This window comes from Vombatus ursinus, unplaced genomic scaffold (assembly GCF_900497805.2).
Source record: "Vombatus ursinus unplaced genomic scaffold, bare-nosed wombat genome assembly UNPS02014810.1, whole genome shotgun sequence".
NCBI classification, from domain to species: domain Eukaryota; kingdom Metazoa; phylum Chordata; class Mammalia; order Diprotodontia; family Vombatidae; genus Vombatus; species Vombatus ursinus.
The window spans coordinates 25,795,670-25,808,975 of NW_020954588.1; the positions used below are offsets into that span (position 1 = coordinate 25,795,670).

General features: G+C 36.4%; 1 protein-coding gene across 6 annotated transcripts in view; it reads right to left on the minus strand.

Moving 5' to 3' along the window:
* Positions 1–3,769: 3,769 nt before the first annotated feature.
* NLGN1 (neuroligin 1) overlaps positions 3,770–13,306 on the minus strand; it is a 783,137-nt gene continuing 773,600 nt past the window's right edge. For 3 of the 6 annotated variants that reach the window (XM_027876062.1, XM_027876060.1, XM_027876063.1), the window contains 3 exons: positions 11,006–11,191; positions 5,461–6,250; positions 3,770–4,592 (listed from right to left, as the gene is read on the minus strand). In XM_027876062.1, coding sequence (XP_027731863.1) covers positions 3,770–4,592; positions 5,461–6,250; positions 11,006–11,191 — 1,799 coding nt within the window. Of the gene's footprint in view, positions 4,593–5,460; positions 6,251–10,978; positions 11,192–13,306 lie in introns of all 6 variants that reach the window. The other 3 variants (XM_027876061.1, XM_027876058.1, XM_027876059.1) reach the window with 1 other exon arrangement.

Consider the following 13,306-nt stretch of genomic DNA (forward strand, 5'->3'; position numbering starts at 1 on the left):
GACCCTAGTCAAGTCACTTAGCTTCTCCTGGCCTGTTTTCTCATTTGTATAATGAAAGGGTTAGTCTCCATGGCCTCGAAGGATCCTTCCAGGTCTAGATACCATGAAACAGGGAAGAAACTCGGATCCAGTTAAATTCAATAAGACATTCAATACGTTATTTGACTACTCTTGATCCACTTTTTTTTAATTTCTTTCTCTTTTTATTTAGTAAAAACAAATCTAAACAAATGGATCTCAAATGAAAATTATTATTAAATGAATTAAAGCATAATAATTTGTTCCAATCTGTTTCATTGGAGGAAATAGCTTTAGCATTGATATCACAAATTCATTTGAATGTTAAAGTATTCAAAATATTCCTTACTTTCCTATTTGTGTTTCAGCTTTAAAAACATCTTTAAAGTCCTATTCAATTGGGACACCATTTTACTGGCAGTAAACTCATGGCTGTCAGTATAACCAAGCAGCTGCAATCTTATTCACCATACCTGCAACTCGTAGATTTTTAAAAACAACTGATGAATTTATGCCATTTTTATCTAGTACAATTATGATACTCTAGGGAAACAGAAATAAAAAAAATCCAAAAGAAGAAAACTATAGGATCATACTTTGTTATTCTAAACCATTTCTTCCCCTAATAAGAAAAGTAAAACAGGTATCAGACATGATACATGAATGTATAGAGATTAATAGGCAGCTAGATTGTGAGGCATGGATATATAGCCACCATTAAAAGATAACAGAATGTGACTTTAGTTCTGCCAAAGTTACAAAAAAAAACCCCACAAAAATCATGTTTATTTACTCAGATCTCATGTTATGGTCTTCAAAGTTTGCATTCATTTTTATTCTTTTGTATAATGAACATAGAAAAATGCATTCTTCCTATGAATCAGTATTTCAGATGGCAAGCAGTTCTCTTGATTTGTTCACAGGGATAGTTCACAGTCTAAATGCACAACCACATCAGACAATCATTGCATAGGAACCATTCTGGATTTTGAAGACAGGTTTTCATTTGATACTGCTACTGGAAATTTTCATTTAAAATTAGGGAACCATGTACACACAAAATCCTAATGGTTCATACACTTTTTTGGGGGGGTGGCGGTTGAGAAAGCTTTAAAAAGTAAAGGAAATGTGCAAAATGGTGAGCTTTATCTTTTAGTGTCAGTTTTAATGTCTTTCTCAGCACTCATAGATCCTCTTAGAAGGATAACGTTTGATCCATTATGACATGAAACTTTAATCGCCCTCCTATTATGAACCAGGCCATTTCCATTCCACAAAACAGAGGCCATTTATTTCCATTCAGCCTCTTCTCAGATGACCAAAAATGGAGTCTTTATTTCATCATATTTCTAGTTAGGAATACATTAACTTGTTTCAATAACAAAGATCTGAACAATAGAAGACCTGTGCCATATATGCTTTTTGAGGGTAATAAGTTCATCACCTTAAGCTTTTTATGAGGAACTGCATTCAATGTGCCCGGTCTCCCAGGATATCTTCCATTATCTAATATGCATTCATTCCTTCCTCGCCTATGCTTTGTTAGAATTCCTTGCTTTATTCAAAGCACAGCTTGTATGCCACCTCTTCCATGAGTCCTTTCCTGATGCCCTTTTCCCAGTGACTAACACTTTCTCCCCTTTCCAGTGAGTTTGTATTATTTTGCACATATTTGATATTTATTCATAGGTTTACATGTTACAGTATAAGCTGTTGGAGGGTAAGGACCATTTTGTTTTAGTCTTTGCATACCCAGCACCCAACCCAGGTTCTTTTTCAGACACCGGAAGCATTCACTAAATGTTTGTAGAATTGAATTGACTTGTAGAAGTCACATGGTGGTCTTCAAAAATCTGACTAGTCTAGAGAGGTGACTCATTAAGCTGTCATCCTTATTTTTGTTTTAAAAAAATGACAAAACAGCAAGGAACATTTTAGCTCTTTAATGAGCAAAGATTCAGGTCTCTTAGCATTGGAATAATAATCATTATCCAGATTATCTTTATTTCACTCAGTGACCAGGAACATGGCCAGGAAGTACAAAGTAATTTCCATTAAGTAGTATACAATTTTTTTGTGTGTGTAATAAGCTTTCATTCTTGAAAAAGAGTAACTGAAAAAGAAATGTTTCTGTTACTGCAGTTAGTTTGTCAGAGAAAGTTCTTTGCATTATCTTACAAACTATCAAAATTGCTAGTAATCTGAAAAAATGTAAAAAAAAATCACATAACTTTAGTCTAATAGAAATATAGTACAGGTCAGAGAGAAAGTATTTATCAGGGATGTGCTCTTAAGTCCATCTCATTTTTTTTCTTTTAATATAAATGTACATCTGATTACATATACAAACATTTGGAAAGGTCTGTGATATACTGGTACTGGTAAACAACGGGGGAATGGAGAGTTTCCTGTGATCTTAGAACAATTGCCGAAAATCACACATACAGGAATGACGAAAACCCTCCAGTTTGGGTGACTCTTCTTTTCTAACCTCTCTATCTACACTGGATGCTAGCTAGAGATCTCATCAGCAAATTCTGGTCAATGGACTTCAGTGATAACGATATGAAATGCGAGGAGGGACGTGACTTTTTATCGAAATAGTATTAGTAAACATTTTGTCATGCAACATGAGTAAATCAAGAATCGAGAGCTGTAATCAGAGTGGCAATATTGGGGCATCCTTATATCATAAAATACCATTGTAAATAAATCTTTGGACACACTTCACCTTACCAAGAGGAACGAAATACAGTTTTAACCAAAGCACGGCAAATTATAAATCCTTCAACACAAGTCCCATTTGGGTAATATGTCTATAAATTATTTAGATGAAAACATAAAAGAACATTAAAAATACAGAAAGTTGTTTGTTTTCTCTCTGGGATTCAAATCAGTGAGTGTTCACCCCTATCCCTATAGTTTCATCTGCTACCTTTCATAACTAACACCTTTTATTCCTGAAGCTACTCTAAATTATTCTATTGCAATAACTTCTGCCCCCTAAGAAATCTTCTTTGGATTCTGCCAATTGATGGAGGAAGCTTCTATGAAAAAATTCCAGTGGGATGAGAAGAATTTTAATTGCAGCTTAATCAGCAACACAGCCACCAAGCATATCAATGATCATGCACGTCGTGCTAAAAACCCCAGTTTCCTTGATCCCCCACCAATTTATACTGACAGCACTTATGTGAAAATGTTGACCCTGCCAGGCTTCACTTTGCTGTTTGATCAGCAGGTTTCAGCATGAGCCTTGCTCTACTAAGGCCGTTAACAGCACTGGTGTTTTGTGTACTTATCCAAATAAGTAAATATGGACTACACAAGAAAACAGTTCCAAATAAAAACTGGTGAAAATTATCTGACATTCCATTAGTGTGTCCCTTGTGCATATTTATAGATTTTTTTTTGTTCTTAAATTTCAGTCATAGTTCTTTCCTGTTTGGTGTTTTCACATGCCTAATTCCATTATGTAACTTAAATCTTCAAAAAATTAATACTTGAATGCGAATGAAAAAGTATCATTCAGAACAACTGCTTCAAGCAATCGAGATCAGTTTTTAAAGTTCATTTGTGTAACTATATACAATTCATTTTTTTTCAAAACCTCAAAAGTTCTTGATATGTATATTCACATAATATTCCTCCTTATTTAAATAGTAAGTCTTTGTAGGTTGAAAGCCAAGCAATCCCCAGTAATTGCTTACTGTAATCCATCAAAAAATAGAGTTTGTTTCATCTTGTCTGGCTATACCCTGGTTGTTGAATGTGAGTGGGGGTGGGGGTGGGGATGGGGCAGAGTATTGTTCTGTCCTCCAGTAAATGTATTGAACGTGTGTAAGGGCTGGATTCCTGGTATAGTGTTGGGAATCATTGTAATGGTGTTGGGGGTCATTAAGGGAACATCGTCAGGAGACCTCCTCATAGCTAGCGTGTAGTCTGGGGGACAGGCGGTCCGGAGAACCACCTCATGTGGATGGATAGACTCACATTCATGATCCAAGTCTGTGTGCTTCATTTGGAGGGACATTATCTCCTCTTCTTGTGCGTGGGTAAGGTCATTGGTTGTTGTACGTTGAGGGCTACATCTCCTGTGAACATCATGTCTCCTCTTATCCTTCTTGTAGTAGAGAGCGGCAAAGGCCAAGATGTTTAGAAATAACAAAGATGCCCCAACTGCGATGGTCACACTCAACTCTGTGGAGTAGTCCCGTTGATCAACGGAAAATGGACTGGGTTGCTGCTTGGGATCATCTTGCTTGGCTGTAGGAAAGGCTGATGTGACAGGTACAGAATTTTTCCTTGTTGGCCTGAAGGTAATATCAGTTGAGGGCACTTTAGTTGTAGTAGAGGTATACTGAGAAATATCATTGAGATTGTGCAGATGAGGTACCAGCTCCAGCCAGAGGTTCACCTTATTGGCCCTGTAATGCTCTTTTACTCTTGGTTTTAATCCAATATGGAGATAGAGTTGATCTTTCTGTGAATATCTGGTCCATGCTACTTCTTCAAAACGGTTGGGTTTTGTGTGGATAAATTTTGTGTCTTGAGGGACTGGTTGATTTGGATCACTATGGGAATTTAAAAAGAGAGAGAGAGAGAGAGAGAGAGAGAGAGGATATGTTACAGTAATTGAGAACTGGATTGGCAATGTTAATATTCAAAATAATTATGTTATCTCACTTCAGAAGTAACCATAATCAAGACTTCATATGCAAAGTCATGGTTTACAATGATGTGAATCAGTTTTGGCATAAATCAGTAAGTACATGTGCCTACCATTATATGCCAGGCACTGTGCTGGTGCTAGAGATACAATGAAAGGGTTCCTGTCCTCAAAGACCTTACATTCTATCAAGAGAAGTAGAACTCCAAAGGCAGGCAAAAGGTTAATTTGGGTTAATACTTTACTTAAAATAAGAATCCTTAAATTCTTCTAGATCCTTTAACTCATTTTGTAGTAGACTCATGTATGCCTGGGAATAAGAAAAACTTAACCTAGTTTTTACTTGTAATTCAATCATCATTTCTTCTTGGCTTCCAAAAGAGGAACTACAAAATTGCAATTAGTCTAGTAGAATACATGTTCCCTCAATGTCTTTCAAAATCTAGAGTAGTTTATGTTTTCTATGAAAAAAGTATTTCCTTCCATTATGATTTGTTAAAATAGTTCTGAAATGAAAAAAAAAAAGAAAGGCAAATCATAATTTTGAAAAAGGCACAAAGTTTCTCTTTCTTTCTTCCTTTTTTTTCCCCTGGAGAAAATGTTTCCTTCTATTTTAAATGAGAATTATACCCTGTCTCATTACATTTGCAATACAGAACCATATGGATTTTCTTTTTCTTTTGCTGAAAAGAACATTATTTGTTCTTAAATATTAAGAAGAGGATGCTACCATTAAATTAAAATTTAAACTCATTCTCTTACATGGTACTTACCCAGTTTTAGCAAAATTTGTCCAATAAGTCATCACTACTGCACTCAGCATCACATCATTTTTTGAGAAATTACAAGGGAATAACTCTGTAGGACCAATCATGGGAATTCCCAACACATAAGGAACCTCATCTCCATGAGCTGCATCAGCCCAAGCTGGGACTTGATCTGTTTGGCAATGATGGTAGAAGGCATAGAAGTATGTAGGTGAACCAAAGTTTGAATGAAGGTCTGCTGTAGCCACTGCTGGTGCCACCCACTGATGGTCAGTAAATAAAGCCAATAGCGTCTTGCGTCTAGTCTCAGGATTATGTCGGTCTGCCCAGTCTGTATACATAAATTTTATAGTTTCCCTCAAAACGTCTTTGCCTTCAGGGTATCCATATAAATTATCAACAAAATTGGAGACAGCAAAGTCAAAATCACTAGCTGAAATCCCATCTTCACTATCTACTATATTTTCAACAAATTTTAACCCTTCCCCTTGATTAACACCCAACATTATATCATAGTTGAGAAATTCCCCTTGTTCCATCAATATTTGAGGGTCATCTGGTATTACATCACCATCAATTACTGGTCCGAAGGCTATGTGGTATCGAGCTGGTTGGATATCTTGGTCAATAAGTTCTTTATAAGGCTTCTTCTGTAGACATTCAACTAGCTCTACAGTATCAGACATGTTGCAGCCAACTTTTGTAGCCAACATCCTGGCATATTTTGCAGGCTGGAAGCTAACAGCCCAGCTGGAGAGGGCTGTTCCACTCTGAGCTATTGCCCGTTGAAAGAGTCCTATGAGAAAATAACAAAGAAGATTGAGATGACCTTCAAACATTTTGAATAGTTATGATAAAACAACGGCTAATAAAATCGAATTCTGTCTTTTGTAAGAGTCAAAAGCATATATAAAATTTCTCCCAAATCTTCAGTGTCCACTCAGTAGACATGTTGCTAGATTAAAGCTTATTAGAGCAAAGAAAGGACATAGAGTAAAACAGGTGATGTCCCAGAGCCCTATTTTTTTTTTGAGATGGGTAAAAGGGAGGAGGTTGGGCTGTGAGATCAAGAAAGTTGGGAACAGAAGGAGGAAAAGGAACAGAAGTGGTGCTTTCTAGACCTGAGCAAGTAATTTTCCAATCTGCACTAAACTCCCTGCACCAACCAAAGCCAAGGTAAAATTGGGTGGCACTGGTACTGACTTCCTGACAACATACAACCTGTGGCTGCCTGTTGCCCTTTTGGGATGTATCCTCACCTATGGCTGCTTCTTACTCCGCTTCTAAGCTCCTTTCTAAACATATTTTTACCTGCATAGGAAGGTGGTAGGGCCGACACCTTTGATTAGCTTTAGGGCCCAAGGAGGGACTCTCCCTGGTGATAACCCTGGAGGTGCAGTCTTTTCAATTACATATCTTAGACATTCTAAGCTAAATGTCTATCAGAAGAATTTGTGTTGCCAGAATGTTGTGACTATGTCAAAATCAAGGCCAATGATTTCATGAAGGCGATTCAATTTGCTAGTGTCTTGGGTATAAAATATCATTTTCTAGAATGAAGAATGAGAAATATCCCATATACTGTTTTACACTAACTTGTTCTTAGGGATTATGAGCCATTGGTGAAAGGTTACATAATATGCAAAATCCCTAATTGGACTTATCTACCAGTTAAGATCTTTTTTCATGAAGTTCTTGCTTTAAAATATAATTTAAGAGCATATGCTTTCAAGGAAAAACAAAAAAATACATTTTACTGAATGTTCAAAGTACTGCTTTCTGATGGGGATACTAGATCTCAATTATTAGCATATGCAAATGAGCTGAGAACTCTTCACAAGGATACTAAAAGATTCAAAATTAGAACCAACCTTTCAAAAATTTATTTTTCAAAACAAATAAATTGAATACAAAAATCTATAATGTATTCCTATATTTATTTTAGGAAAAAAATCATAATGTCTAACAGGAAATCATTTAAGTTTGTTTAGATTTTTTGAAATCTTGAGGTATAGCCTGTAAGTGGGTGGCAGTGCCTAGCCTTTTATGCAATAAGTGTTTAACAAATATTTGTTGAATTAAATTCAAGTAGAAGGTAATTTCCTTGAGGGCAAGGACTGTTTCTTTTTAAAATTTGTCTTTGTATCCACTTTGGTTACCACTTGTCTGAGGAGCTAGGCACTTAGTAAATACATTGCTGGATTAGAATTGAATTGAATTAATATAGTAAATTAGTTCCAGAACAAGGCAAGGTGAAATGACATTACTGGGGACAAGTCTGTTGCTTAAGAGCAGAGTTGAATGACTCAGAGATATCTATTGTTATTCTATTTGAGAACAAGGAGCAGGAAGCAGAGTCTTCCAGAAAGGGGGTTTAATGATGTTAAGTGTGGGTGGGAACATTTTGGTGTGGTGCAATTGTGGTGTCTTAAGGACCATTAGTGTGGAATATTGGATGGGTTAATGTTATTTGGGATAAGCCTGTGCTAAAACATGTTTCCAACTTGATCTAGATTTTGAATCATGAAGTTCATAGATTCAGATATGCAGGGAGCCCAAGAAGTCCCTTATTCATTCAATCTTACTCCCGATTTGTACAGATGAGGAAAGTGAGGCTAGAGATACTAAGTATTTTGCTCAAGATCATAGAGGTAGGAAGTGAGAAGGGCGTGATTTGAACCAGGTCTTCTGATTCCAGTCAGCCCTAAATCTGTTATCTCCACTATACCATGCCAAAAAAGTAACATTAAAAGTCAAGTACTCTACAGCATCAGCTCCAAAATAAGTCATTTTGTACAAATTAATTTGTGCAAACAAAATACAAACAATTCTCAAAAAATTAAATGTGTTAATTTCTCAAGTGCTGAAATATTCTTGAGTAATACTGCTGAGTAATTTCAAAACCCCTCTAGGTTAAGATAGACAACATGTTTAATATGAAAAACTCAATAGACCATGTAGAATCAAAACGTGGATGTGGCAGCATCCAAAATTTGTGACATCATGTCATCTGTCATATTATAGGAGTTGGTTTGACATAATTTTAATATGTGGAGATGTATAATCTCTTAACCTAGGGTGAGAAAGTTTTATAGAATATAGGAAAACAGTTTTAAGAATGCCATTTTCAATAGGACATCATAACAGCTTGTTTTGGGGGCCAATGAAAACGCTCATTTTGTAGCCTCTCAATTTTATAATGAAAAAGATACATTCCATTTCATGAAGGCATGATTTAATCAGTGGTAGAACCGATAATATGGTATAGCAAGCTGCTTTTTAACAAAGCTGTGTGTTGCTTATATCCCATTCTTGTTATCTGAGTATTGGGATACTACTAAGGAGTATTCTAAGAATAATTTTTAGTTCCATTACTGAGGTTCTCATGCCTCAAAATGCCATGGGGTATCTCTGGATTCTCCAGGGCAATGTCAGTTGTTCCCAAGCTCTGGAAGACTTTACCAAGCTGGAAAAAAAAATTTGTACAGGTTCAGTTTTGGATGGATGTCCAAGGGCCAGCATAACTAAGTTTGGAGAGGCTTTTCACTAGAATGGTCATGGGTGAAAGACCACCTACTAAGTCACAAAGGGAACAATTGGCCAACATTATGTCTAATCATTGAAGTATTCAAATAGTTTTGGTGCCAGTCAATTAGCCCGGCATGGGAGTAGGAATGTATTATTAACAGTGAGACTGGGTTTGGATCTATTTTTCACTCCATTCATTTCAACTGTTTTGTTTTTAATGGAATGAGTTCTCAGCTTATCTTTAGTTTCCTCTCTAATTTTTAGCAGGCAAGTTGGAAAATAATTTTTGAAGTCAAATAATACTAAAGTCAAGAAATTATTCCTTCATTTAAATGCAGTTAAGCAGTAGATTTAGTGTGGCCTGGAAAAACAAGTTTTCTAAAGAGGACCTTTTCATTCTTTAGAAAGACACTGTCTTATTAAAGACACAAACATTGTAGTAATAATCAGAATTTCTAACAGGTGTTGCCACTCCCAATTAACATCTCAATAAAGTCAATGATGATTTTACATAAAACATATGAACAAATTATGGCTCAAACAATAGACAATTCACTGAATACATACATTTAGTTGATGACCAGTTACCTTCCTGTAATTCCACATGAGGAAATTTGTGGTACCACACAAAACCAGGTACTCTGTCTTCTCTCATGTAAACTTTAACTTTACCAATAAATATGCTTCATAAATTAAGCCCAGCATTTAAGCACCTTATTGGGTCTTAGCTTCATAAATTTGTAATACAGAAGAGTGAAATGACATTACATTAAGATATTCTCTTTATCTTATTCTCTCTCTGTATACATATTTATGTATATGCATATAATTATATATAAAGGAACATAATTATATAAGTGCATATATACATATAGAGTTATAAAGTTTGTGGTTGTATATGAATCTGTGTATATGTGTATGTATGAGAGAGAGAAGCAGAGAATGATTAAGAAAGGAGGGAGAGAGACTTCACCAACAGTATTCTTCTATGTCTTCTCTGTTATTTCAAATGAGACCAGCTAGATGTGGGTTGAATTTTCAGTGATGGTAAAATGGAAAAAATATTCAATAGTAGTGTGATTGGATTGGGAATACACCTTTATTTAAGAAGAGGAGGGTGGTGAGACCTGCTAATGGAAGGAAAAATGCTTCATGGATATTCCATGTTCCCTGCCTTCTCCATACTTCAGGGGGGTGGCAAGGGGAGTAACATCTTTGGAGTTGAAAATAGGGAAAAAAAAGTATAAGATAAAATGTGTGTGGAAAAAATATCAAAAGTTCCCCTTATAACCTGGATGCTTTGACAATTTTGGATCATGCATGCAAAATAATCAAACATTCTCTTCTTGGATGATAACTGAAAACTATGTGAATTCAGACAAACTATTTAGAGCCTAATTTTGACCTTTATGCTAAAAAAAGAGAGATAATTCTAGCATCTCAAACACTTCAATGGATCTATCATTTCATTGATTTGGGAATTCCCTTTTGTGATGGAGATTGCAACTCATCCATGCCTATCCATCTGTGTGATTTTGGTATATGTCCTTCCATAAGTTCACCACAAGGGGGCTATCCACTGTGCTGAAGGCTTTTAAGCATCTGTCAAAATCGATCCTCTTGCTTTCTCAAAAGCTTGCCTAGGTTTACTGGATGTAGTAACAAAACAGGGAACTGTCTATTCTGATGTCCCTAAAAGGCATGCTTTGCTGGGGTAAGATGGGGGAGCAGAATGATGACTAGATTTGTGTCATTTGGAATCCATCTAAGAAAGTCTCTTTTCCAAGCTTTGCAGGAGACAGAAGAAAAGTGTTTGACACCTGAAATTTCAACATGCATAGAAAAACTTGAGAATGTGCCCATCACAGGTCTGACTGTTAGTGAGCAGTGCTTTACACTCAGTATGAACAGAAAAGTAGATACATAGCATCACAGAATACCAATGGCGGTGGCATGCAGACACCAAAATTGTCAAAATTTGCAACCGGCATAATACCTTTGGTTGAATTGCTCCAACGGTTACCTTCAGAATAATGGGATAAAGTCAGCAGGTTGACACATGACCCCCCAGCGCCAGATCCAAAAACGGTGATTCTCAAAGGGTCACCACCAAAGAATCCAATGTTTTCACTAGTCCATCTTAGAGCCTGTATTAGATCAAGGAGTCCATAATTCCCTTTCGCTGCTTGATCTCCAGTACTCAAGAAACCTGAAAAAAATAAAAGGGAGAAAAATTCTTAGTGCATCCTATGATGTTTATATTTATTTTTACTATTGTTTTTGCGACAGATTAACAGCTGATAATTACAAAGTAGTGGTATAAAGGACATTGTCAAGGAAATATATGAACCCCCCAAAAAATCAAAGGGTCATAATCTTTAAGAGCTAGAAAGAACTTCAAGTTTTATAGTTCAATCCTCTAATTTTTCCATATGAGGAAACTGAGAGCCAGAAACTAAAAAAACAAAAAAAAAAAACAAAAAAACAAAAAACTTACTCAAAGTCACTCAGAGCTGGGATTTGAATGCGAGTCCTCTGATTCCAAATAACAATTATAATAGCTAACATTTATATAGTACCTACTATGTGCCAGGCACTGTGCTAAGCACTTTGCATATATATTTTTGAGCCTCAGAACAACTCTAGGGGATAGGTGCTATCATTATCTCTATTTTACAGATGAGGAAACCAAGGCAAACTGGAGTTGTGACTTGCTTAGGGTCATGCAGTAAGTATCTAAGGCTGGAGTTGAACTCAGGTCTAATCTGACTCCAGGCCAAGAAACTCTATCCACTGTGCCACAATGCATCATCCTTGTATTAGTTGTTGAGGTGGTAAGATTAGGAATAACTAATGGACAGTCTGCAGGATAGATTAGAATTCCTTTGATGACAGGAGAAAACAAGGAAGGCCTCTTCCCATCCTTTTGGGCTGACCCCTTGCAGTGAATCTATCAGAGGAAATGGACAAAAGTCCATGGGTAGGCATGAGTAGGTTTTGATACACATCATTGCAGGCAATATCATAATGATAAGATGACTGATCCACTGGAGTTTTGAAGTATCATCTCTTTTTGCTAATACTTTTGATTGCTATAGTGAATTGGGCCAAATAAATTAATTTATTTAGACTAAAATGTTCTTTTAATGAATTCAAATAATTGATGGAGCAAGGCAGAAAGATCTGACTTTGTAGGAATACGATATACAAATCTACAAAAGATTTGTTACTCTTTCAGCATGAGAAAGTCCTAAAGTGTTAACACCATCACAGCATCACAGAATCTGCTAGTTAGAAGAGCCTTCAGCTACCATCTAGAGCAATCCATACATGAAAGGAATTCTTGTTCTTACACGTACAAGTGGTCAGTCATCTTGTGCTTGAAGATCTCCAGTGGTGGTCAACCCCCTACTAACATAGATTGTAACCTGTGTGTATCCCAGTACCTAAATCCTACATGGTTGTCTTGGAAACAGAGTGCCTTACTAATGAGCTTCACAGGTGGAATTTGCACATAGGCATTCCTGACTTCTGGACTCTCAATCCATGATGCCATGCTGAATCTGAGAAATCACATAGAAAATCCTAAAAACTCCATGGATAAAGTCAACACTAATAGATGGAGTCATCAAGCCAGATAACACAGAACAGAAAACCAATTTGTCCTAATGACTAGAGGTCCTAAAAGATTTAGCTCATTACCAAAATTCCCAAGTGGTTTTGGTTAACCACTCACTTTGGCTCAAGGTGGGACCACCATTGTAGGGACTAAACATTCTAATCCACTTAATAATAAGTGAGCATTTATTCATATAGTAGTAGAGTCATTGCTATGTATCTTCCAATGTCCTTAAGGACACACCAACCATCATCCCTATCTTTCCCATGCCCCTCTGTCCCAGGAAACTTAGACTCTGCTCCAAGGATACAAAGGTTAATAACGGTGCTTTTACATGATGTAGGTCAGAACCAGGACTCCACTGTAATTTTCCATGTCTATACCTTGCATATAGACATCAGCATCATAATAGCCCCCACTAGATCCTTAGGCTCTTCCTTTAGAACACCAGGCTTTGATAGCTGAGCTTTCTCCGTATCTTGCCCCAAACTAGTAATCTATGTAATTTCCTATGCACCCTTTCCAAACCATTTTGCTGGGAGTGTATCCTTCCATCCTATCCCATTCTATTATTAGAATGTAAGTTTCTTGAGGGTGGGGTATTATGCTTACTTATCATTTTATCCCCAGCATTTGCCACAGTGCCTAGCATATAATAAACACTCAATAAATGCTCCCTCACTTTATCATCTATCTCTTTATCTA